Source organism: Vulpes vulpes, chromosome 13 (genome assembly GCF_048418805.1).
Source record: "Vulpes vulpes isolate BD-2025 chromosome 13, VulVul3, whole genome shotgun sequence".
In the NCBI taxonomy this organism is placed as follows: domain Eukaryota; kingdom Metazoa; phylum Chordata; class Mammalia; order Carnivora; family Canidae; genus Vulpes; species Vulpes vulpes.
In genome coordinates this window covers 9,943,457-9,969,315 of record NC_132792.1, presented here as the reverse complement: position 1 = coordinate 9,969,315, position 25,859 = coordinate 9,943,457, and the positions used below count along the sequence as shown (strand labels likewise).

At 44.4% G+C, this 25,859-nt stretch overlaps 1 protein-coding gene across 2 annotated transcripts in view; it reads right to left on the bottom strand.

Annotated features, from left to right (window-relative positions):
• ASAP1 (ArfGAP with SH3 domain, ankyrin repeat and PH domain 1) overlaps positions 1-25,859 on the bottom strand; it is a 357,684-nt gene that overhangs the window by 48,952 nt on the left and 282,873 nt on the right. For both annotated transcript variants that reach the window (XM_072733909.1, XM_072733908.1), the window contains exons 14-16: positions 9,662-9,749; positions 7,083-7,131; positions 1,323-1,486 (exon numbers count right to left, since the gene is read on the bottom strand). In XM_072733909.1, coding sequence (XP_072590010.1) covers positions 1,323-1,486; positions 7,083-7,131; positions 9,662-9,749 — 301 coding nt within the window. The remainder of the gene's footprint in view (positions 1-1,322; positions 1,487-7,082; positions 7,132-9,661; positions 9,750-25,859) is intronic.

The window sequence follows — 25,859 nt, the reverse complement described above, 5'->3', positions numbered from 1 at the left end:
TCTTCATTCTTGTGAAAATGTGAGAAAGATTTTTCCTGTGTAGCCCCATGAAACATCCTCTCTAAGCACCTGTGTCTTTCTTGGCAGCTGCACAGACTGATGTGCAGCTCATGGGGACATGGCATAAGCTGTCATTAACCTCCCAGTTACAACCTGCATTAAGCCACAACCCTGGTCACGGCTTCTCCACAAGCACTTCCCGGTAATAAGACAGTTGTAAATACTGAACGTCAAGGACTTCTTTTCACAGGCCTAAGCTATTTCTACAGCCCCCAAGGGCTCCACACCAGGGAAAGTATTTCCTTGTTACCAAAACTGTCAGGGTTCACTCTCTGTGGAAAGCTTGTTTCTGAGAGGTCAATACTCGAGTACTAACGACTCTGCTGCCACATCCTCACTATGTGAGTGTGTGAGTCACTATCACATGCACATGAACATAGTAGAACCTGGAAGATTTGTCTCCGAGATGCTCGTGGCATGTTGTCCGGAGAGTCCATTTTCACAAGGAAAACCATTAGAAAGTATATCATAAAGCTTAAGAAGCACAGGCTTGTGTCCACCTTCTGATCCCTACTAGATGTGTGACCTTGGGAGGTCACTTAACTTCTCAGAGGCTCCTAGTTTTCTCAGCTGTAAAATGGCAAGGTTATCAGTGTATCACAGAGCATCTGCGAAGATTCAATAAGAAAATACAGGCTAAAACAACTAGCAGAATCCTTATTACAATGTAAGCACTGAATGCATGTTACCTGTCGTCAATACCTACGTAATACAGAAGCTACCTGAAATCAGGAGCTTGGGGAAGGAGACACCCACGTGACATAGAGGTTGGGGGGGGGGGGGTTCACTGAGCAGAAAGGAAGGAAAGGAATGTACAATGTGTTGGGATGGTTTCATATGTAGCATTTCAGGAAGTCCTCAGAACAAAAGAGGTTTATTATCCGATTTTAGGATAGGAAACAGAAGATGAGGACAGTAAAGGCACTCGGCATGAGGTCATCCAAGCCGGCTGGTGATTCAACACCAGGATGATGGACTCCACGTCCAGTGCTCTCTCCGTATATCCATGGGGCTCGTTTAACTGGAAGCATTTGGGCAGGTAGCCATTTGGGGGCATTTGAGGAGAGCAGGTGGGAGTTTGCCAGGCTGAGCAAACAGCATGTGTTAGAGCAGCTTACAGGTAGGACCATTCCAGTTAGAAATGTGTGGTGGGTGTATATCTATGCCCATAAGGAGATAAAGACTTAAATAACTAGCTCATTTTTATTCTATGGGAGGAGAAAGGCTGTTGAACAAGCTGGCTCATGTTTGGGGGCAAATACCTGACGAGCCACAATCACAGCAGATGTCATTCCCGGGGAGCCGCTGGACATCCTCAATAATGGCTTTCGTCAGGTCTTCCAGGCTGTTCTCTCCCGTGCTCTGCTCTCCACGGAAGGCCATGGTTAGGGCCTCTTCTTTGCTATTCGTCAATACTGATATCCATCTGTTATTGAAAATAAAAGGAAGGAGACGTAAGAGCACAGCCACCGTTTTCTCCTCCTACTGCAAAAAAAAAAAAAAAAAAAAAAAATCCCTTTTCGTCAAGAACATCCAAGAGATTCCCATTCACCCTAGCCCTAACGTGAGGGAAAATGTAAGAAATCCAAAGGAAAGGGAAAGTCAAAAGAATGCAAAGCAACACGTTGAAGAAAACAAAACAAGGGAGAGGAACAGAAGAGAGGTAAAATCAGGGCGACCGAGGACGCGCAGGGGTGACGAGGTGGGTGCATTTCCACTTGGACAGAGTAAACTGAATGTCAGAATGAAGAGGACTCGGAGTGGGACTAACCCGATGCAAGGATGAGAAAAAACTGGCAGTAAATGGATAGAAGGCCAGATAGTTTAGCACACAGCATCTGTTCTCTGGAAGTCCGTTTCATGAGCAACCATGAGAATTTATGCTCGTGGAAAAGGTATATTGATACGGAAACATGCTGATGTTAATAATATGAAATAAAAAGTACAGATTATTAAATCACACACACAGCATGATCACAGTATGAACTGAACAAAACCACTGTCTGCGATCAGCCAATGCATAAAACCACCCCAATACACAATAATAAGTGTTCGTTATTAACGTGAAATGACCGCAGAGTGGAACAGTTAATCAGGTGTTAAAATTTAAATTGTCAACTAGTTTTTCTAAATTGATTTTTTGTTTTTTTTTTTTTTTAAAAGCAAAAAGACTTTATTTATCTGAGAGAGAGAGAGAGCGCAAAAGTATAGCCAGGAGGAGGAGGAGAGGGAGCAGCAGGATCCCTGCTGAGCAGGGAGCCCAATGTGGGGCTCGATCCCAGGACCCCAGGATTATGACCTGAGCCAAAGGTAAATGCTTAACCCCAACTGAGCCACCCAGGTGCCTCTAAACTGATCTTTTAGAATCGAAGCTTAGTTGACAAAGTTTTCAACTAAGTTTTGGAGGGACACTGGGGAAATGCTGACAATATCATGTTTTCTGAAATAAATAAGAAAAAACTGTTTATGTGATATAATGCCAAATTTAAAGGCATATAGGGTTTAAATACTTCTGTTTGGGGGAAAGACGGCTACAAGGAAATTCACCAAAATGTTAATACTGGCTGTCTCTGAGTAATTTTCTGTAGGAATAATGGACAGACAGAATGCTTGACTCTGCCTGTCGATAATTTTCCAAACCTATAATGGGTTTGTATTACTTTCCTGATTGATTGAGGGGGGGAAAAAAAAAAGCTAAGTTCATTTTTTTTTTTTTTTAAAGAAGAAAATGAAAAACATTTCCAAACCAGTGTGTTCTCACCTGCTGCACGGACAGCTAGTAAGTGCTCCCAGCAGAGAACACAGAGGTCCAGAACGGAGGCTCTGGCTTTTCTGTGTCTGGTCGGAGGACACAGATATGACCCAAAGGGCTATACACAAAAAGCGCTGAATAAGTGATAGAGCAATGAGAATTACAAACCAAATCACCTGGAATATGAACTGCAAGGCACGCCGGCTACTGTAGGCGGCGCAAAGCTTCTGTGTGTTGGAAGAAATACATTTGTACAGCTCAGCGTTTCCACTGTGCTGCAAACACTCAACACCTCAAAACCAACAGCCTCGGAATGGGGGCGAGGGGGAGTGCCATTCAGTACCTTCTAAATTATATTTTTTCTATCATTTAGTCTCAAGCTAAAAACTAGAAACTGTCTTCTTAAAAACAATTCAAGGGATGCCTGGGTGGCTCAGCGGCTGAGTGTCTGCCTTTGGCTCAGGGCATGATCCTGGGTTCTGGGATCGAGCCCCCCATCAGGCTCCCTGCGAGGAGCCTGCTTCTCTCTCTCTGTCTCTGCCTCTCTCTCTCATGAATAAATAAATAAATCTTTAAAAACAATTCAAAACACTGGGCTCAATGGTGTATTTAACCAGTGGCACCATGTTACTGGAGTTTTCAGTCTGTCTGCAGAGTCTCTGCTTTGCCTTCCTCAAGTATTATGGCATTTCAGCTATCTAATATACCAGGATCTGATTGACTGCGTACCAAGGACTTAGGTTTTTTTTTTTTTTTTTTTTTTTTTTTTTGAGACAGTGTGAGCACGAGAGGTGGGTGGGGGGACAGAGAGAGAGAGAGAGAGAGAGAGAGAATCTCAAGCAGACTCCACGTCCTGTACAGAACCCGATACAGGGCTTATCTCATGACCTTGTGGTCATGAACTGAGCTGAAATCAAGAATACGATGCTTTATCTACTGAATCACTCAGGCGTCTCCCCTTTATGATATTTGAGATATAATCATCCAACAAGCCTCTGAGTTGGGGGTGACAGTTCTTTTAGAGGAGGAAGCACAAGCCTAGAAATGTTTATGACTTGCAAGGTCCTCCAGCAGGACCGGTGTCACACTGGACAGAGACATTCTCACTGATTCTCCTTTCCAGGGTTCCTTCATGATGCCACATTTACCTCCTCACTCAAGAGATCAGGACAGACGGACAAATAAATAAATAAATACATACATACATACGTACGTAAGTTGGTACTGATACTTAGAACCAAAGCCATCTCTGGCAATTAAAAAATAAACTTTTAAAATTAAAGTAACAAGCATGCCAAAAAGTATAAGAAAATAATGCATCGTTGTATTTTAAGATTCTAAGGTTGCTTTGAGTTTACAGGATTAATAATGTTGGCACTGTACTAGGAGTTTTACGCATTGTATCTCCAGTCTCAAAGCCCTGCGAGGAGCCAGGTCTGTAATCCCCTTCTTACTGACAAGGCTGAGGTGGGATGATCCACTCAAGTTCAAAAGGCCACTAGGGGCCTGACTTGAAACAAACATGCAGGGGCTCCTGGGTGGCTCAGTTGGTGAAGCATCTGCTTTTGGCTCAGGTCAGGATCCCAGATCCTGGGATGGAGCCCCACACTGGGCTCTCTGCTCAGCAGGGAGTCTGCATCTCCCTCTCCCTCTGTGCTGGTGCTCTCTCTCTCATTTTCAAAATCCTTATTTTCTATTTTTTTTAAAGATTTTATTAATTTGACAGAGAGAGAGAGAAAGAGAGAGAGAGCACACAAGCAGGGGGGAACAGCAGGCAGAGGAAGAGGGAGAAGTAGGCTCCCCATGGAGCAGGGAGCCCGATGCAGAGCTTGATCCCTGGACCCTGGGATCATGATCTGAGCTGAAGGCAGATGTAACCAAATGAGCCACCCAGGCACTCCTAAATAAAATCTTTAAAAAAAGGAAAAAAAAAAAAAAAAAAAGAAAAAAATGCAGCTGCTCTATTTCTGGCATCCTCCTGCTCCCTCAGGGAGAACGCAGTTCTATGTTTAATTTTACTGGACACCTTCACATGAGAAAGAAACTCAGTGACACCCTGAAGCTGTCTCTATGTAGCATGGAAGTAAATGAGGAACTGAAGCCTCCTCTGGGGGGGTGTGTGCACTTCCTCTGCAGGATGCCATTCCCTCCGACATCACTCAAAACGAAACCTCCTGTCACCACCACCAGCCCCAGAGAAGGCCAAGTGCAAATGTGCAGCAGCTGCTGGATGGGCCAAGCCAGCCTTTTACTAAAGGGTGTTAAGCCCCACGGGTGAGAAGCCTGTGCCTCTTTCATCAAACTGGGACTGAATTCTTGGTAAGTCACCAGGTAAAGACAATACTACAGCTTGGGTTTGAAATTCGAACAAAGAAGCGGATGCGTTCCCTCTCTCACACCAATCTCTTACCTGTTCTCCCACATAGGGATTCAGGGAAGGTGGAAAAAAAGAGAGGAAGAAGCAGTGAAACAAGTCCCTTAACCTGGCTTAGTTTGTTTAATCTGCAAAATGGGCATAATCAAGCCAACCTCGTGACTGAAATGAGTAAAGATATGGTGAGTGAGGCGCTGCTGGCTCACAGTGAGCACCAATACTGAGGGCGACGAGATACCCACTGGGCCGAAGGACCTCCTTCCCTAACTTGACCATAAGCCCCCCAGGCTCCTGGGACTGTGACCATGGGTACACTGCCTCTCAGAGCGCTCATTTTCAAACTGGAGATAATAGCCTCTGCTTTCTAGGGTCGTTGCGAGGATTGACAAGGTCTGCATTAAGCACAGTATGATCTCAGTAAATACTACCTGAGTCCACGGGTGGAAGGCCAGCCCTCCTGCTCTTATTTCTTTCCTAGCCACTTGCCAGTTGGCCAACCTCAGATCAGCAATAGACATCAACTGCTTCCTTTCTATTCCTCTCTGTTGCTTCCAGGCCAGCAAAACCTGCACCTAGTGTGCAGAGTATTTATAACCTTCCCGCACCCTCAGCAGCCAGCTTGGGCTGTTTCCTCTCCTCTTGGGAGTCATCTCTGAGTAACACTCCCAAGAACCACCCGAGAGGATGCGTGTCCCCGTGTTCCCACAGCACCCTGTCCCCTGCCTTCTCTTCCAGCACAGACCGACTTTCTTCAGAGCAGGGGCTCTCACTTAGCCCCGTAGTCTCACAATTTGCAGTTTTTGGTCTGGAATCAGGGTTCACGAAATCTTCAGATGAATGAATGGGTCCAAGACTTTTCTCCTCCTTCTCCTTCACCTCTCCTACCTTCCCTCTCAGAGCTGCCTCCTCAGCCTTTTTTTTTTTTTTTTGCTATGTCTCTCAACTGTGCATCTTTCTGACCCATTCCTTATTCTCTTTCTGACCCTTTACCATTTCTCCTGAAATGGGGAAAGAGTGGGATTCTCCAGAGGAGGAAGAGAGAGGGAAGAGGGAGAGAGGAAGGAAGTGAACAGAATTCTGTGGCTCTCCAGAAAAATTCAGGAAAATAACATTTATTGTGTGTCACCAATGGGACAGGGCTTTGAAAATGGGAATGCCACAGAAAGGCCTAACTGCCAGCTCCAACACAAACATCCTCCCTTTCTCCCAAGCAGCTGAGGATGTAATGGTTCCACACTGCCTGGCAGGCTACAGGAAGAAGAGGGAATGAGGATGGCCCAGGACTAGGGACAATATGAAGAAAGGCAGTGGGAGCTTCCTGAGGTTGCATACCTGGTCAGGTGAGGTGGGAGTCTACCCAGCAGAGTGTGACAGCAAAGCCAGTTCTCCTCTCTACCCCCGGCTCTTGAGCCAGGCTCACCCACAGGAGTCACTTGCCCATCCTGCTCCCTTGGGGCCAGGCTCTACTCCTCCCTTGCAGTTAAGAGCCAAGTATCCAGGCAGACAGGCTCAGTACCAGGTAAGCCCCTCCTGAGTACAGGCAGTGTGATTAAAGTGAGTATGGCACAGTTCTTGCCCTCAAGAGTTCTCTGTCTTTATAGGGCTCAGACTGAACCAGGGGATCACTGAGGAACGTGAGGAGGCCCAGGGGTAGGAGGAAGGAACAGAGCCCTGGGATGGTGAGGCTTGAGCTGAATCTTGCAGGAAGTACCGGAATTTACTGAGCACCTGGACAGAGACAGGAGAGGCTGTGAAGGTCCATAGGTGAGACAGAAGCATGTGGAACCCTCAGGAGAGGTTCTCAGAAACAAAAAGGACATTTTTAAGGTACGGTGCACAGGACAGAGGCATCTTTTCAGTTGAAGATATTGTGCTATTATGTCAAAAACTACTTACGCTACATAATCCTGCTCATCTTCTGCCTGAAAGTGATATGTCCTATTATCTAAAATACAAAAAAGAAAATAAGTGAAACTTTAGAAAGTGGAATATCTTCAGGTATAATGTAAATTTTGAAAGTTTCTGGGAAAACAAAACAAACAAATCACAGAGAAAGTAAGGTTTTAATATTATTTTTACACCATTCTAATTTAGCAGTTCTACAATTCACTTTGTCAATATTATTTTTCTGAAGTGCAACAGGAGTACAATAAAATAATGGCAAATACCAAACATCTGGCACTTCTTTTGAGAAAGAGACAGAAAGAGGGATAGATCTTCCACGATCATAGCGGATGTCAGTGACCAACTAGAGACTGTATGTTACCAGTTCAGTATGTGACTTTTCATTTTCTTCTTTTTTTTTTTTTTTTGAAGATTTTATTTATTCATGAGAGACACAGAAAGAGAGGCAGAGACACGGGCAGAGGGAGAAGCAGGTTCCTTGCGGGAAGCCTGATCCAGCACTCGATCCCAGGACCCTGGGGTCATGACCTGAGCCAAAGGCAGACACGCAAACACTGAGCCACCCAGGTGCCCTGACTTTTCATTTTCAATGTCTTTTATTATGTTTCCTCTAAAAAAAAAAAAAAAAAAAAAAAAAGATGACTTTTCTGAAATGATTCGTTAACTCACGGGGCAGCTCCACCAAATAGGCATACGCTGCCCCATGTTACTCTCTGGCTGAATCAGGCTTCAGGGAGGAAGGGCTTTGACTCTGCTCAAGGTTCTCTTTTAAGCCTTAAAAGGTTTTCTTTTAAGCTCAGGAGGGAACAGGCTAATTTGGATAGTTTGGGCAGCTGTACTCAAGGGAGGCTCTTCCTTAAAATTCAAGATTTGCTAGAATGTTTCAACATATTCAGGTTGAACTAACTCTTCCTTATTCACTCATAACATGTCTATTCCAGGTCAGGTACTCACACCCCTCATCTCCTCGAGAGAAGCGAAGAATATGCTTGTCCAAGAACACGCCATGCACAGTGAGCCCAAGAGGCTCGGCTGAACCAGATTCAACCTCTTTACTGCTGTGTGACCTTGGGTAAGTCACTGAATATCTCTGAGCCTCAGTTTCCTCTTCCATAAAATAGGAATCTGATAGGGCTTTTGTGAGGCATGGCCATAACGTATATAGAGCACCTAGGACATATCAGATGCTCAATGATTGATGGGTGTTATTAATAACCTACAATTTCTCACTTCTAGGAGATTTAGCTTTTCAAAGTCATATTATAACTCCGACTTTTCATATTTCTTTCTCATCAATAACCTGATAAATTTCTTGGTCATAAAGAATCATGGGGACTCTGAACTTTAACAGATGCTGCATAATCCGGTTTGGACTCCATCTAAAGGGTCTCATGAAAGATTCAGTCCCTTGGGTTGAAACTGTTTTGGGGCTTCCATTCACCCAACTACATCAGAAGGATTTCAAGGGGCAGGAAAGTGCTTCGGTGTTCTGCACACAGATCATGCACTTGCACTCTTGGACAGCTCTATGGGGCTTTAGAGAGAAGAAAAAATACTGAAAGTTAGTGTGCAGAGATTCATAATATAGGTGAGTCACCTTATTGGCACTATCATCCTCCTCCTTTATAAAAAGGTGTCCCTTCTCGGGTACCTGAAGGTACTCCATAAGTGCATGCCCAGGATCAGTGTAAGCACAGGGAGTCAGTCTAGAGGAAAACAATCTTTCCTCACTCTCTGAAGACCACGAGGATACAGGCTATAGGTCGGAGGATGGGAGGATCATTATGTGCCCTCATCACAAGAGAAAAGCACACAATGACCCATGGATTAAGAGAGTGATGGGGGGATGCCTGGGTGGCTCAGCATCTGCCTTCGGCTCAGGGAGTGATCCCGGGTCCAGGGATCGAGTCCCGCATCGGGCTCCCTGCAAGGAGCCTGCTTCTTCCTCTGTCTCTGTCTCTGCCTCTCTCTCTGTGTTTCTCATGAATAAATAAAATCTTTTTAAAAAAAAGAGAAAGAGTGATGGGATGCAGTGTTTTCCGTTCGGGAAGTGGGAAGGCAGTTCTACTTGGAAGCAAGATGATTTTTTAAGAGCCCTATTTTGCAGGGACAAAACTCTGGGCATGGTTATAGCTCTTATAGGGTTATAGTGGCACACCTGCATTCTCAAGTCTATGCCAGAGATTCTTAACCACAGATACACATCAGAATCACCTGGGACTTCTTAAAAAATATTTATGTCCGGCCTTCATATCAAAGACTGTGATTCAGCAGATCTAGGAGTGACACTGAAATTCCTTAGAAACATCTCTCCAAGGGCACAAAGCTTAGGCTCATGGTCAAGAACTGGTCTAGTTTAATGTATAAATCTCAATTCGATTCTACTGCAGGTCAGATCTGACACTGTTCTGCCTTCCCCGCCGTGGGTGGGCTCAGGGTAAATGAAGAGAGCTGCCCATGCAGAAATACCAGGGGCCAGGCCTTGGGAAAGCTGCTGCTTCCACGCCCAGACGTGGAGATGCCCAGGGTCAGAAGCCACAGTGAACGACCTGGAGAGAAAAAGGACTCACGTGATATCAGGTCAAAAGACTTCTTGTCCTCGGCATTTGGTTTTACTTGGCAGGTGAGAAGGTTCAACTTGGCCGGTTGCCTGTTAGACTAGAAGAGAAAGTGAGGGAGTTACACGTTGCATTGCCCTCTCACCCTCAGCGTCAGAGCCCTGTAGGGCAGGTGCACAGTCTCATGCAGCACATGTGATGGAGTCTCATTTACTCCGTTAGAATTCTGAATCTCCTCTAAGGAAAAAAATCTTACAATTGTTGTTTAACTGTACATAAATATCCTGGTGATTAATCAGAATGGAACTAAGACAATCCACCTCACTTGCAGTGAAGAGCGGGCATGCTCAATGGAAACGCACCTTTCTGAACGTATACACACCCAAGCACGAATCTTTGGCACTCTCAACCGTACTGTGAAATGCAGCGGATTCAAAATGACTCCAGTTATTAATCAGCCCAAACCCGACGTCTCACGGATCCGCAGATTTTGGTTGCAATGGAAAATTTAGTACTTTTCTCAAACGTGCAAAGATAATTGACCTGTAAGACACTGCTTAATGAGCCCCAAAATCTGGAGAGAGGGAAAATATAATAAGGACTTCGTACCATCTATCAGCAAATCTCTTGGTCACACAGATAACTCATTCAGACCCTGCAGGATTTAGATAGTTATGCTAATTTAGGCTTTGCCTACGTGGGAGTCTTGCTGCAGACTCACTGTCAAAACTCTTTCATGTCTCCTGCTATATTTGTAAGGTCACATGTTGGCCAGTGGCCGATGCCAGCATGCCTGCTTCCTAGAGGAGCTGACCAAGGAGTGAAATGTCTACGTGCCCAGGCTGGCCTTCACTTGAATACGACAAGTCTGCTGAAGGGAAGCCACAGAACTCCCTACTCCTGTATTCCTGCCTCAGACTGATAGCTGTGATCCTAAAAATCCCCACCCCAGGACCATTTACACCCCCAGGAACTTAAATTTTGGTGGAAAACAAAGGGGGAGAGTGTAGGAAAGGTCGCAAGCCAGTGACCCAAAGTCCCGAGTAGCAGAGATGGTACATGATCAAGACAATGTCAATGACTCCCATTGCCACAGCTCCCATTCTCGATGACGGACACTGGGCAATTAAATTGTTTACCTTCCTGCACTCGCCCAACAGTTTTTGAGATCCTCCTCCCTCTGTGACTTCAATGAGATTAGACACAGAAAACAATCCCTCTTGTCTTGAATCTATTCCAAAGCAAGCTGTCTGGGGGTTGGAAGTGAGAGACCCCAAGGGACTTCATGTTTACTGCACGTATGGTTTGACTCAGGCATGGACACCAGCCAGGAAATCCCTCGTGGGACAGTTCTGCCTCAGAGGAATGAGCACCGGGGCAGGGAGTCCTGTGCTACAGAACTGGCTGCCAAACCCAGAAGCAGGAGGCAGGGGTTTGCAGGCCTGCAAGGCTTTCTCAGAATGGATCTGGGATTTGGTTTGCCACAGGCCCGACTCCAAAACCCGCAGCTGCAGCCACCTCGAGGTCCCCCTCCCCTAACCCCCTACTGCAAAAGGAATGGTCCTGCATCTCATCCTTCTGGATGCTGCTAAGATGACAATCATGTGGGACAGCCTGAACAGGTAGTGGTCCCGTTCACTGGGAGACTTTCCACAGAATACTGTGTTCCAATTTGGCATCCGCATCTAAAGAGGGACGGAGAAAAGCTTAGGAGAGATGAGGAGATGATTAAAGGAGTGGAAAATGGGCACTTTGAAGATTGGTTGAAGGCACTATTTAGTTCTGGGGAAAGAAGACCAGGGAAAGATTTAATGACCATCCTTGAGAACATGAAAGGCGGTTACAGGGGCAGGCAGGCCAGCTGTTTTCCATCTGCCCAGATGAAGAAGAAATGCACTCACATCGTGCAAGATCTGAGCCAGACATAAGGAAGAACTTCCCGAGCTTAAGATGATTATGCATAATAAGAAGTTTAGGTTTCTTATCCTAAGTTGAGAAATCTCTTAGAAAGACTTAAAGAATTGTTTAGACACCATTCACATTTGAATGTGAATGATTTTTTTTTCCTCCCCAAATCTATGTTACTCCAGTGCTTCTAAACAACTTCACCAACAGATATAAAACTTTCAGAGGGGAGAAAAATACTTAATATTAGAATTCAGAAAAGTTAAACAGTACTATTCACCTCTCATCCCTAAGCACGGATGACCTCAGAGTATATATTACCGGGAAGCTTGTGATGATGAGGGTTCTAAACAGTTTGAGTCATCTCACGGTTGGCCCACAACTCCAATCGTGAGGATGTAGAATATTTATTTCCCTTGGAATTTTGTCAAGCCATTATCATATCAACATGCACTTCATTTGACACGGGTACATCTCGCCTACAATATAGTGTTCTTCCCCCAAATGCTTGTGAGATATCTGACAAATGACCTGTCACCCCAAATGTCAATTTGAGGAGCAAAGAACACAATTTTTGACCGCTGAAGCAGCCAACATTCTCAAATCTGAGCCCACGAGTATCAGAAAGTAGAGTATGGTATGCTCAACCAAAGTCTGCAGACCAAGGCCCCAGAAGGCTCAGAAATAAACGAGAGTAATAATAGGAACTCTGATTTGTATGACTCCCCAAAATTTCAAAGCACCTTCTCAACATGTAGTACTAATTTATAGGCATGTCGATTAAAGAAGGTATAATCTTCTTGGCATTTTGGCAGACTAAAATCAAAGTAAGACTAAGTGAATTGCCCTGGGCTACATCACTGTGTACAGTTTAGGAAATGCTTCATATTGTTTTAGTAGAGGAAAGAAAAAACAAAGCAAAGAAAGCGTGTATTTATTACGTCCTTCCTGCAGAATAAAAACCCCAGTCTGTACCACGACTCCAAGTTCTGCTTCCAGGCTCCTTCAGACCAGCTCCTGCCACTGTGCCTGCAGCTCCCTCTGCTGGGCGGTGATGGGCACTGGCCTCCCTTCTGTGGCTCACACCCCAGGGGGTGCTGGGGGCCCTTCCACATCTAGGTTGCAAACAAAGAGAGCGAGGGTGCCCCAGATGAACTTCTACTTTCTGTCTTCTCAGGTCCTCTGATTTTCCCCCCAGTTACTCCTGTAACTGATGAGAAATTTTAGAAGCCTCTTTGCTATACCTGTTTACTTATTTGGCTAAATAGTTAATGAGCCTCTGCAACGTTCCAGGCACAAAGGGAAAGCACTCTGCCATCAAGCAGCTACAGGAAACACACAGAGGCACAGACCTAGAATGTAGATCCTGACTGGGGAGTGCTGCACGGAGGCAGCCTCAGCCCTGCAGGACCCAGAGGGGAACAGTGAGGAGGAACAGGTGCAGGCACCTGGGGGGCAGAGGGAAAGACCAGGGCAGCAGTGATGCCTATAGGGAGGTTAGCGGGGGTTTGGAGAAGTGCCTGGGGTGCTCCTGAGCTCAAATTCCTGCCCCAGTGGCTCTGGCAATCTCATGAAGGGGGTCCACCAGAGCAGTGAGTAGGTCCCGTGCATTCAGGACGGTGGCGGGGGAGGAGGCCGAGGCCGTGAGATGGATGAGCAACAATGGGGGCCTGAATCAAAGCTGAAGTCATGGTAATGGGGGCTGGGGACTCAAGATACTGCTAAAAAAATGAGGTTTCTAAACAATTATTCCAAAGCCACCTCTCTATAGTATGTGTATCACTCAGTCCAGGCATCATCTGGACAGTGAGTGGAGGGAAGGCAGGTCTGCTGCTGAGCAGCAGCTTTCAAAAGCTATGGGTGCTTCTATTTCAAATACAAAATCAAAGATTTTACAACTCTGTTCCCTGAAACTCTGAGGCTTGTCCTCTTACACATTTCACTTTTCATTACAAGAATGGTACTCACTGAAGAAACACCAGGGGACACAGATGGTGCAAAGAAGAAACTAAACGCTACCTGTTAAATCTCACTTTATACCCAGACAAAACAGTTAATCCGGTGAGTTTACAAGATGTATGTATGTGAGGGAGGGAGAGGGAGGGAAGGGGGAGAGAGAGGGAGAGGGAAAGGGAGGGGGGAGAAAGAGAGCGAGCGAGCGAGGGAGGATGTCTGTTTTAAAAAATCATGGGTCCAGGGGTGTCTGGGTGGCTCAGTTGGTTGAGCATCTACCTTCTGCTCAGGTCATAATCTCAGGGTCCTGGGATCCAGCCCCACATCGGGCTCCCTGCTCAGCAGGGAGTCTGCTTCTCCCTCTTCCTCTGTCCCCCACTTGTGCTTGCTCGCTTTCTCTCTAGTGCTCTCTCTCTCGAAATAAAATCTTACAAAAAAAAAAATTGGGGGTTGGTTCAAGTTGTATATATTGTTTTGCAAACTTTTTTTCAATTACCAATATACACAGATGTGTTCATTCTATACACACACACGGCAAGACCACCCTCGAGTTTTTCACTTTTGAAAATGCTCCAACTAGGGAAGCTCTGGACGCATTCCATGAGCAGAAGTGATGAAGATATTATCCTCTGACATAATGCTCTGCCACTCAAAATAGAAAATGCTGTTCAGCTAGGAAAATCATCAGACACGTAAGTAGAAATGCCTGTGGAAATGGAATGAGTCAACTCTGATTAACGTTTCTGCGTCTCCTGGAAGAAAACAAACACCCCACATTTGTCCTCAAACAGCTGAGTGTGTACCACGGTGAAATGTTTTTGCTGGAAGTGTGAAGTTGTTAGCACAGACGCATTTCTCTGTTAGCAGGAAGCAGCTGCTACTGGAATTAGTATCCAGAAATGAAACGATTTCCCTCCATCATCGTATTGAATTGCTCGGCTTCACAAGCAACAAGTGAACATCATTAATTACTTGGGGGAATGAGCCTGACCTCAGCAGCCTGAGGCCGTTGTGTGGGAAGAGGTAAAAATAATAAAGCTCTGTTCACTTTCTATGCTAATATTTGGTAACAGGGCTGTTCTGATCATTTCAAACTTTTTGTTCAGTAAGTATTTATCTAGACGACACCTACTCTGCCCTAGAGGCACATGCAGTCAATAAACACAATAATCCTCCGGCAAGGTGTTAGGTACATACTGAACACCTAAAGTGAGATCTTATCTCTGAAGTTTTAGTATATTAAAACTACTGTGTTTCGGAAAGTATTTTGGTTTATTTGGGGGCAAGATAAGAGTATTCATTTACTGGGCACCTAAACTGCTAGATGCTTTAGTAAATTTTATTATGGAATTCTTGCAATTGTCCCAATAGTGGGGTTACTGCTATGTACTCATTTCACGGATGAGGAAACTGAGGGTCAGGAAGGCAAAAGTACACTGACCAATGTTTTACAGAAGGTAAAAAGCAAAGCTGAGATCTGAACAAATTTCTTCCCAGAGCTCTTCCCATTTATTACACTGTTCCCTCATCAAGGCAAGCCCTTGGGACATTTGCGTAGTATGTGAAAACATTTTTCCTGCTTTTCCTTTTCTTGTTCTTCCTATGCTGGAATGGCTGGTCCCCTTATCTCCCTCCAAACACTTAATACTTCTGTTGAAAAATCCCACCAGTTCTGGACATGTTCCATGTTCCAAAATTACTATCTTGTGGCTACAATGAAAGTTCTCCTCCCCTTTAGCAGTCTTTCAGATAGCTTAGGGGAGGAGAAGGTACCATCTAACTGAAATAATTCTTTCTAGAGTGTGTATAACTATGGATTCCCTTAACCCTCCCAACCATTTACACCACGGTACTCATTTCCAGTTGGCAGACATATGTGTGAGAAAGACATTCGAATATGCAGACATTCTTGAAAATCTCTTACTGTGATAAGGAACTCGTCACTTTACTTTTGAGAGTATGTGCTATAATGTAAATAGAAAAAAAGAGTTCATCTGGGCTTCTGGTAAGAAGTGGGGCTGATGTTGTCGTTACTGCAACTGACAAACATGCTGCACGTTATTTCATTTACTAATTTCTACAAGTGTTGATCTGAGTGCCTCTACTTGCCAGATAAAGAGTTTGGGCCAGCACAATAACTTTTATTTTATTTTTATTATTTTATTTTATTTTTTTTTAATTTTTAAAATTTTTTATTATTTTTAAAGGAATTTATTTTAGCGAGTGAGTGAGAGAGAGAGAGACAGAGAGAGAGAGAGAGAGAGAGAAGGGGCAGAGGGAGAGAGGGAGAGAGAACCTCAAGCAGATTCCCTACTAAGCATGGAGCCTGACACGGGACTCCATCTCACAACCCTGAGATCATGGCCCGAGCCAAAATCAAGTTGGATGCTCAATTGACTGAGCCACCCAGGTGCCCCATGAGCCAGCACAAGGATTTTTAAACTCTTATTTCCTATGTAACCATAGTAACCACTGTAATCCATGCCTTGTTAACCAACCAGAGCTTATAAACCAAAACCCTTTTTTTTTTTAAAAAAAAGAAAAAGATTTTATTTATTCACGAGACACACACAGAATGAGAGAGAGAGAGGCAGAGACACCGGCAGAGGGAGACGCAGGCAGGGAGCCTGATGTGGGACTCGATCCCGGGTCTCCAGGATCAGGCCCTAGACTGAAGGCGGTGCTAAACTGCTAAGCCACCAGGGCTGCCCAACCAAAAACCTTTTAAAATAATTCTACAAAATGCAGCAATTTGATGATAAAACATCCGAACTATAGGCTATGTTTTTTTTAAAAAGTATTCTCATTATATTTTATAAAAAAATGGGCAGTGAGTAGCTGAGGCAAACATTTCGAACAGATTTCTATTGCCCTTACATTCACATACCTGCTAATTAAAATGAGGGAAGCATAAGTGTCTTGACGATTACAAAGACCCTGTACAAGACACTGTTCTAGGTGTTTCACATATATTTATGTGTTTAATCTGCAAAACCAACCTATAGTGAGTACCACTTACTATCACCCCCACTTGAATAGATGGTAAAACCAAGGCACAAAAAGGTGAAGTAACTTTGCCCTAAGGTCACAGCTAGCAGAATGTCAGGTGAAGGTAAAACATAATTTTAAGGACTCCCTTATTTCTTATCCTGGGGAGGATGGGGTAGGGAATAACATGTAAACCCACTAATTTCAGAGCACAGGTCATTTCTTTTATACCTTCAAATCTGTAAAATCAGAATTTTCTTTAGTCTTTTTACCTTTTAAGAACCAGTCACATCTACTGCAACCAAAGAGGCACTTTCTGGATCTGTGGGCTCTAAACCAATTAGGTTTTACTGCACTCTTCTGCTGGAATTCCAGTCATGTCAGATGCACACAGAATGACCCCGAAGGACTGTGTAGGCTCAGCCCTCACAACCTGCAAGGCTGGTGCTTTTGATCTGTGACCTCTTTTACATTTGAATTCAATTTCACCCCCTCTTCTTCATCTAAGAAATCAGTTCCCTGAGGAAGCTCCCAGCAGGCTCCTTGCAACATGAGGCAGATTTACTTGGCAGTTCCTCAAATCCTAGGCAGCAGCATCAGCACCGTGAGGCCCTTGTGCCTCTGGAAGATTCGCTAGAAGGAATCAAGAAACTGATGCTTGCTGGTCTTCGAAGTCACAGTGAGAAACTACCCCAAAACCTGGCTTTCAGGGGCGCCTGGGTGACTCAGTCAGCTAAGCGTCTGACTTTTGATTTTGGCTCAGGTTGTGAACTCAGAATTGTGAGACTGAGCCCCATCTTGTGCTCCACACTGGGTATAGAGCCTGCTTGGGATTCTCTTTCTCCCTCTGCACTCCTCCACCCCTGGCTCCTGTGCATATGCTCTCTCTCTCTAAAAAAAAAAAAAAAAAAAAAAAAGGTACCTGGCTTTCAGGGAGCCACACTTCAGGGTTCGGGGTACCAAGGCTCCTGCCGTTTTGTCTGGAGCAATGCCAATATTTTGTTAATTTACAAAGGCAATTTATTCATACTACAAGGTATACAGTAGAATAGAGGAAAAATCCATAGTTTTGGAGACAATCAGACCTGGCTTTGGGTCTAGGCCTAACCATTTGCTAACAGCCATGAACCAGTAGCTTCACCCTCCTGAGTTCAAATCTCCTCATCACAAAGAAGGAAAACAATGCTGCTTTGCTGTGATAATGAACCAAGGCAATGCACAAGCATCTGGTGCCCCACCTCCCAAGTGGCAGATGTCCAGATTCTGGAATTCAACTTTTTGGGGTCAAATCTGGATCCAGCACCTGGTGGTTAGGGGACTTCCAGACTTGTCCCTTTAGATGGAAGTAATAGCAACTACCTCGCAAGGGTGTCATAAAAATTAAGTGGGAAAACCTACATAAAGCACCTAGCATGGTAGTCTGTGCCCAGTAACTGTTACTATTTTTAAGCTTACTAATGATTTCCCAGATCTCTTTTCTAATGGTGTCCATATACCTGGTATGTAAAATTCTACTGTAATCCACTTCTCTGTAGAATAAAACAGTGTTCCTTGTTAAAATGGAACCGCTTCTGGGAGAGTTACCCATTAACATCACTCAGGTTCAAATAGAACAGCAAATCTTGTCTGATAGGAGGGTGGCAGGGGGAACTGGTGGCTGTGGGCCACGGGTGGGGTGGGGTGGGGGAGCAGAGAGAGCCTGGGCAGATGTGGAGACACAGAGCATGTAGACAGAGTAGGAGTGAGGGGGTCAGAGCTGTTCCCAGAAATGCTTGGGACTCAGGCTGTGAAGACTTGCCCCCTGCTGATCTTACTGCTTCATTTATGAACAGGACCCTCTGTGGATAAAGAGGGATGTGAGAGTCAGACTTCAAACTGGCTGAGTTATCAATGAGGTCCACAAGCCAGCTCACGCACCTTGCAGAAGGCCTTGCAATCTGCTGCAGATGTCTACAGACCTCTTTGTAAGAACCCGCCCCCTGGTCTTCTGAATTGTAACACTGGCAAACGAGGGATGGGCTCAGTGGTTCTTCACCAGGGAAGCAAGCCTTGGGCTTCAACTCTAGACCAATTAAATGAGAGCCTTTGGGGATGGAACCTAATGGTTCTACTCTGTGGTCAGGGCTGAGAATCACTGGATTCATTTAGCCGATTGCAGCCTCTTCCAAGTTCATTCAGATGCCGGCACCTGAATAAAAACTATTTAGTATTTGCATCTGAAAAAAACTCTATACTGTTGGTGCTAATATATCATCCTGGGATTTAAATACAGTAAAAATTTCTGTTCAATGTATTGGTTAGAAGCATAAATAACCCGTAAGACACAACCAGACATACTTCTAAACGTATTTTCAGGGAACTTGAACTTGGGAAGTCCTCTAATAAATACTGATGTCTTTGGTTCTGCATTTGCAATGAGGGAGAAGCCCACAGAGAATCCATGGTGACCCCCTGAGTTCTGGAACTGGTGGTGCTTATTTTCTATGTCCATTTAACATTGTCTAGAGCGGAACGGTCGTGTTTCTTCTGCGGGTGACCGTGACAGTTAGGATTCAACACCAGTGCCGGGGGGACCTGAGGCTGCTCTCTAAAGTCAGTCCTGGTCTGTAAAGAAAAGGGTCGGGCTGAGGGTGCCCTGTCACAAGGGCAGCAGGGTGAGACCGGGTGATCAGGTGAAGAAAAATGGCATCACCTGAAGCTGGCAGAGGAGACATAAAACAGAATTAACAGCCAAGTGGGGGAGAGAGCATTTTAAAGAGATTTACAATAATAGTGGTTCAGGATGTTGTTATGCCTTTAATGGTTCTTGCTTAATTGGACCTTCTGCTATTTCAACCATAAAGTAGTTTTTAAATTCCTCCTTGAATGCTTTTTTTCCTTTTTTTTTTTTTTTTTTTAGAACCCAGAATATATAGATAGCAATAGTTTTCAAAGACTGTGCTATTTAAGCCTCCAAAAGACTCTTTAAAACAGGGTAAGGAAAGTGATACCATTTCCACCCACACTGGTTTCTCCCAGGCTCCGTGAATGTGCTTTCTGGCCTCAGGAGTGGGGACTCCCCTCCTCCCTCTCCTGGCACTCCTCCTCCCTTGCTTTACTGCTGTCTGCTCAGAAAAGCCTTCCCTGGCCACACGAAAGGCAGCTTCCCCTTCATCTTCTACCGCAGCATCCTGCTCACTTCTCCTGGGTCACTCCAAGCTCCAGAGTGAGGAGCTGCTAACTCATCCCTGCTTCTCTAGCACCTGGCTCAGGGGCTGCTTGGAATCAGAAAAATGTTTCATGAGTAAATTATACCCATTTTACACTGGAGAAAATGGAGGATCCAAGGTCCTATGGCTTGTTCAGGGGTTTGAGCCCAGGACTCAGGGGCTCCCAAATTTGTCCTTTGACAATTCAGTATTGCTTCCAATCTCTTGGAGAAAGGAAAATACTCTCTTGCAGTGACACTGGTGACAGAGATGAGGAGTCCTTAGAACACCATAAAGGCTGGTCAGAAACCTGTTGTTAAACCCACGACAAGGAGAGGAGAGCTCCACGGTGCGGGCTGCCCTGTGCCTTCTGACAGACGCCCAGAGCACCTGCTAAATAAACCTCTTGCCGCCCAATGTTGTCTTCAGGGCTCTGGACTGGACTGAAAACAACAGTCCTTGGGAAATGTCTGTGGATTCCAAAAAGCCCAAGGCAGGGACAGACCTCAAGCTCTGGGCTTTGGTGGAATGCCCCGGAGGTGCCAGAGATGCTGTTAACCTCTGACGGGTGCAAGTGAAACAACTGTGAGGACAGATACCTGAACCTGGTTCATAGAGACCTTGAGAAGGAAGGAGAGCAATACCAAAAAAAACCTCCAATACGTCCCAGTTTCAAATAGAGGTAGTAACACATCAGGGAAGAAGATAATAGGAATAGTAATAACAGCTGACATTTTTTGAGCACTAATCCTGCCCCACATCCTGTCCAGTTGCTTATAATCAATGAGCTAATTTAAATCTTTACACCCACCTACAAATCAGGCACTGTTAAGGTCCTATTCTATTTAGATGGGGGAAAGCCTCATAGGGATTCAGTGCCACTTGGAATTCGAATCCAGGCAGTCTGGCTCCAGGATCTGATGCTGTGACCCACCTCAGCACATCTCACCTCCGAGATGGTGAGAGTAACCACTAAGTTTATGAAGTGCCCACTGTGGTCCAGGCTCCACAAAGCTTTAAATGCATCCACTCCTTGAATTCTCTCAACACTGGAAGACAGGCACTGTTATTACCCTATTTCACAGATGAGGAGTAAACTTAGATGTTCTAACAAAGTCACACACAGTAAGTAGCTGGAAGGGCATTAATTGCAGGGCACCTCAGAAGACTGTACTCCTGATACCCCCTCCCACTTTTAAAATATTCAGCCAACTGAACACCCTCTAAAAGAGGCTTTGCCTGGTCTAGTCCCGCTGGATTCTCAGCCTGTTTGAGTAAAACACCAAACCTTCTTCGTGGATGTTTGTGTGATATTTTATGAAATTGATTTATTTGATTAAAATTAAAGTATTTTACGAAAGTACTTTTGGTGTTGGCTGATTGAGAAAAAGTGATTATGAACTTAATGACTGTTAGAGTGTTAAATATAAGAGCATCTCCAGGCATCTGAAAAATTAATGACTGTTAGAGTGTTAAATATAAGAGCATCTCCAGGCATCTGAAAAATTAGATTAAAAAAAAATCAGTCTTCAGACAAATTCACGGATACTTTGTAGTATCTTTACAATCAGGATTTTCCATTTCCTCCTTCCAGGAAACCCTAGTAGACCTTTCTAACCCTAAGACCCTATGGTGATTCAGTGAAAGGATAAGGGCTTCCTTGCTTCATAAAATGGTTATTCAAGAGACTTTCAAAGACCTAACAACAAGTTGGCATCTGAGGAAAGGCTTATTTATGTACTAAAATGCGCAGAGGCTTTAAGGTTTGAAAACGGGTCCGGCTGTTTATAAACTGCATCACCCTAGGCATGGAATTTAATCTCCCTGACCCTTTGTTTCTTCTTCTATACAGAGCAGTTTCACTCAAAAGTATTCACTGAACACTAACTGCATGTCAGGCAGTGTGTTAGGTGCTGAGATCAGAGGTAAGCAATTTCCACCTCCTAAGAACTTGTAGACCAGTGCAAAGTAAAGACAGTGACATGTCTCTTGTAGCTCTAACTTGGCACAGAGTTCAGAGCATGATCTAAGTGATTGGTAAATGGTAGTTATCTTTCTCTTTTCAACCTGTTTTCTGAACTGTATGTGATGCTGAGGTTAATAAATTCAGCAAATAAGGGTTTTTGAGAAGCAAAACCTCTTATGCTTTTGACATTAATTTTTTCACTTCAACTATAATTCTTATATTCTTTCATAGTTTGCTTTATTAGTTTTATTATATACTATAATGCTTACACTGAAAAGGACAAGCAAATAATTAAAAAATATAGACATTTATTTATAATCGTTTAGTGGCTTGATATAAACTTCTTCACCCTTAAGCTTTGAGGCCGACTTAAATGTTTGTCGGAGCTTTCTTAGAATTGGTATTTCAAAATTAAAGCATTTTATACCTTGCTCAGAGCACACTAGATGGCCCATAAATGGGAGCCACTATCAACATTATTGTGATAGCAAATTCAGAGACTCTCACTGAATCTGATCCCCATAGGGATGTATTACTTTGAATAGTAATAAAAAAAATGTATGTCTTTCAACAGACATATGAAAAGCAGTGTTTTGCAGACTAACTCTTGTAGGGCACATTGCCCACCTTGCAGGTACGCAGATAAATGTATTTCTTCCTTGAATAGTAAGCTGAGGAGATGACTGGCCCCTGGCGCAGATCATTCACGAATGGTCAACCCAAAAGACCATGCCTCATCCATCTAAATGCATGCTTGACCCTCTTCTGAGTCACTTTGATAGGTGACACCAACTGGGGCCCTTCAAATGGGACGAATTCCCATTTGGTAAGGGGGTCCCAAACAAAGGCCCTAAATTTTGTGAAAACAAAGGTTCTTTTATCCACTTTTCCAAAGATGACTCAATACCATTCTTTCCCAGGAAGCTCCTAGACTTGATTTTCAATTGGATTCTCAGGAATCAATAGTGTTTGCAAAGTCAGGAAAAGTGGCTCTGGAGACCTTTCTGCGGAAGCAGGGATGGGACTACGCGTGATGTCACTGGCTGCAAAAGAGTGTGGCTCAAAGCCAGTGAAAAGTGGGGAACAGAATAACACCAACCAGTGGGAGAGAATCTGAAGTTAGGTGGAGGAACCCATTTACCCCCGGGCTGCTCTGGGGGCAGGAGAGGTGGACCCAAAATTTCTAATGTTTGCAGCAGCAGAGCCTGCCCATTGGCAGATTTCAGTATCACCAGGAGAGCCAATGAGGCAATGCTAACATCAATGACTCCTGTTAACTGGATGCTCACACACAGTCCATTATCTCATTTTATCCCCACTACAATGTATATGAGCCAAATACTTTTCTCAAGGTGACTCAGTAAATGACAAAGGTGGGATTCAGGCTCAAATCTGACAGATGCCACAGTCCTTTCTCATGGCCACTGAACAATGTGGCTGATGAGATACCTGTTGTGGATTAGAGCCTTAATAAAGCACTGACACAGTTGGCTGGGCCACAGCTATGTGTACGGCAGGAAGAAAAGAAGGTGGAAGAGAACTTATTTTTTATTTTTAGCAATGACTACCACTGATTCAACTCCATTAACTCCATGATTTCCTCACATGCACTGCCTCCCACTGCAGGTTCTTAAGAAACACAAGTCGATGAGACGTAATAAGGTCATAGAACTTGTCAAAATGCTTATTGAGAACTGTCATAGCCAAATGAATCTAAGGGAAGAAGAGAGTAAAGAAAGGGTACATGTAGCAAATCTTTGACTAGAAGCTCCCAATCTACATAAAGTCAAATGGTCAGAAATTTTCACTGTAGTATATTTAAGCCAAAGAATATTCCCTGGGGGTGGAGGAGTTCCTTGGGTCTTTTCTGGTTTTGTCTCTGCTCAGACTCACACCACTTAGGCCCAACTCAGCTAATAAAATCAGACGGTAATCCGACACAAATCTGGCTCAGGAAAGCTGAATGAAGAACAAGCATGATCACATCCAGGCAACTGCCGATCTCATGTTCCAGCTATACCATGCAGAGCTGCAGCTCAAACACTAGATACTTGAGGAGCACCAAGTGCTGTAGGGTTCTAGCTGCTGTAGGGTTCAGGATCTGAAAACCCTGGATCACTCTGGAACTTGCCCAGAGACAGGTCAACCCTGCAGCTCCCCAAGAGTCAGGATACTGACCCAGGAGAGGCCGTTACTAGTTTTTATTACAAAAGTGCAGGGCTGCATTGTTCTTATGAATGAATCACCTCCCAGGATTCACACCCTACTTCAGGCCATCAAAGAATTCTAGCTTGCACATGTAGGTACATGCTTCTCTCATACACGGACGCCTAGGCACTCCTGGTTTAGGGCTAACTATGTCTGTGATGGCCTAAGCTAGGATCCCATGCTGGGGAGGAACTAGAGTTGCAAGTGAGGAGGAGAGAATGTTCTGGAGTGTGTGGGAGGGTATAAGAGCAGAATTCTAACCTATGTCAGATTCCTAGCTGTGCCACTTGTTAGCAATGTAACCTGTAAGTGAACTTCTCTGAATCCCAGCTTCCTCATCTGAAAAGTGGAGGTGAAGGTGACATTGCCTATAACTTTTTTTTTTTTAAGATGATTTTAACTCTTTTTTTTTTTTTTTAAATTTTTATTTATTTATGATAGTCACAGAGAGAGAGAGAGGCAGAGACACAGGCAGAAGGAGAAACAGGCTCCATGCACCGGGAGCCTGACGTGGGATTCGATCCCGGGTCTCCAGGATCGCGCCCTGGGCCAAAGGCAGGCGCTAAACCGCTGCGCCACCCAGGGATCCCCATTGCCTATAACTTAAATTGTTGTGAGGATTAAATGTTAGAATGCATTAAGCTGATGAATGCCTATCACCTAGTAAACATTCAACAATATTAGCCACAAGGATGGCAATGGTGCTGGTGGTGATGACGGCGGTGATGCTGGTGGTGATGATGGCGATGGTGATGATGGTGGTGGTGTTGATAGTGATGAAGGGTGATAGTAAGGAAAAATCAGATGGTGGGAATCTTCACTCTCATAGAAACATGGCCTAGAAATGGAAACTGTTTCATTGTCTATCAAATAGGAGCAACAGAAGCTACATAAAACAGATTGTGGTTAATGTCCTCGGAACAATGAATGCCCAACTGATGGAGAATACTCAATAATGCCATCCATCTATTCCCATCAGTATTTCTGATCTTGAATCATGTGACTGAAATTCTTCTGAGACAGATCCCTGAGTATTTAATCACCAACATAATGAGCAGAGTAGATCCCTGCTTGGCCAGCAAACACTGACCATTAAGCACTCATGGAGGCTTTAAGACTGAAATCCCAGCATTCACCGGTTGCGAGGTGGGCACATTACCTAACCTCTCTTAGTAATAGCATCTGTCTGGTGGGTTGTGGCAACAACTACCTATGGTCATACACGTAAAGCATTTCATACAACCTGGCTCACAGTAAGTGCTCACTTAGTGGTAACTAATATTCTTGTGACTGACAGAACCATTTAATAAGGTAACTGCATGGAATTGAAAATGAGCAGGTCAAAATTAACTTATTTTCCATGTATCTGTGATGCCCAGTACAGCACCTGGAGTGGAAGCTTCATGAAACATTGCTAGATAAATGAATAATTGTTAGCCTCAGTGATAATTACTAACTGATCTAAGTCTGCCTGCGGGGTTTCCAGGAGCAGATGGGTGGCTTGTCACAACTGGCATGATAGTTTAAAAATCCCTGTTGGGCTGAGGGAAACTAAGGACTCCTGAGGAATCACTCCAAGGGCTCTGCAAGGAGCAAAGGACAGAGATAATGTAATTGCTCAAGTTCCATAGAGTCCAATAATTATTAAGATGCATGGAATCTTCCAGCAGGAGGGTTTTGGCCACAGGTATGTACTGACTACCTTCCATGTGTCAAGGTCAGTGGAGAGGGGGTGTGCAAAGAAAGAAAGATGAACAGGACCTAGTAAATGCCCCCAAGAGAGCATACAGTCTAGTAGGATGAGAGGGTCCTGCAGGAAGAGGGGCAGAATGGAAGGGGCATACGGAATAATGTCAAACCCCAATCTGAATTTCTAACTCTGCCTACTATTAGCCAAGTCATTGGGCTTCTCTGCACCTTAGTTTCTTCATCTGCAAAATGAAGGTCAGATTATCACATGGGCTATAGAAGGGATTAAGTGAAAAAAATTTTATGAAGCGTC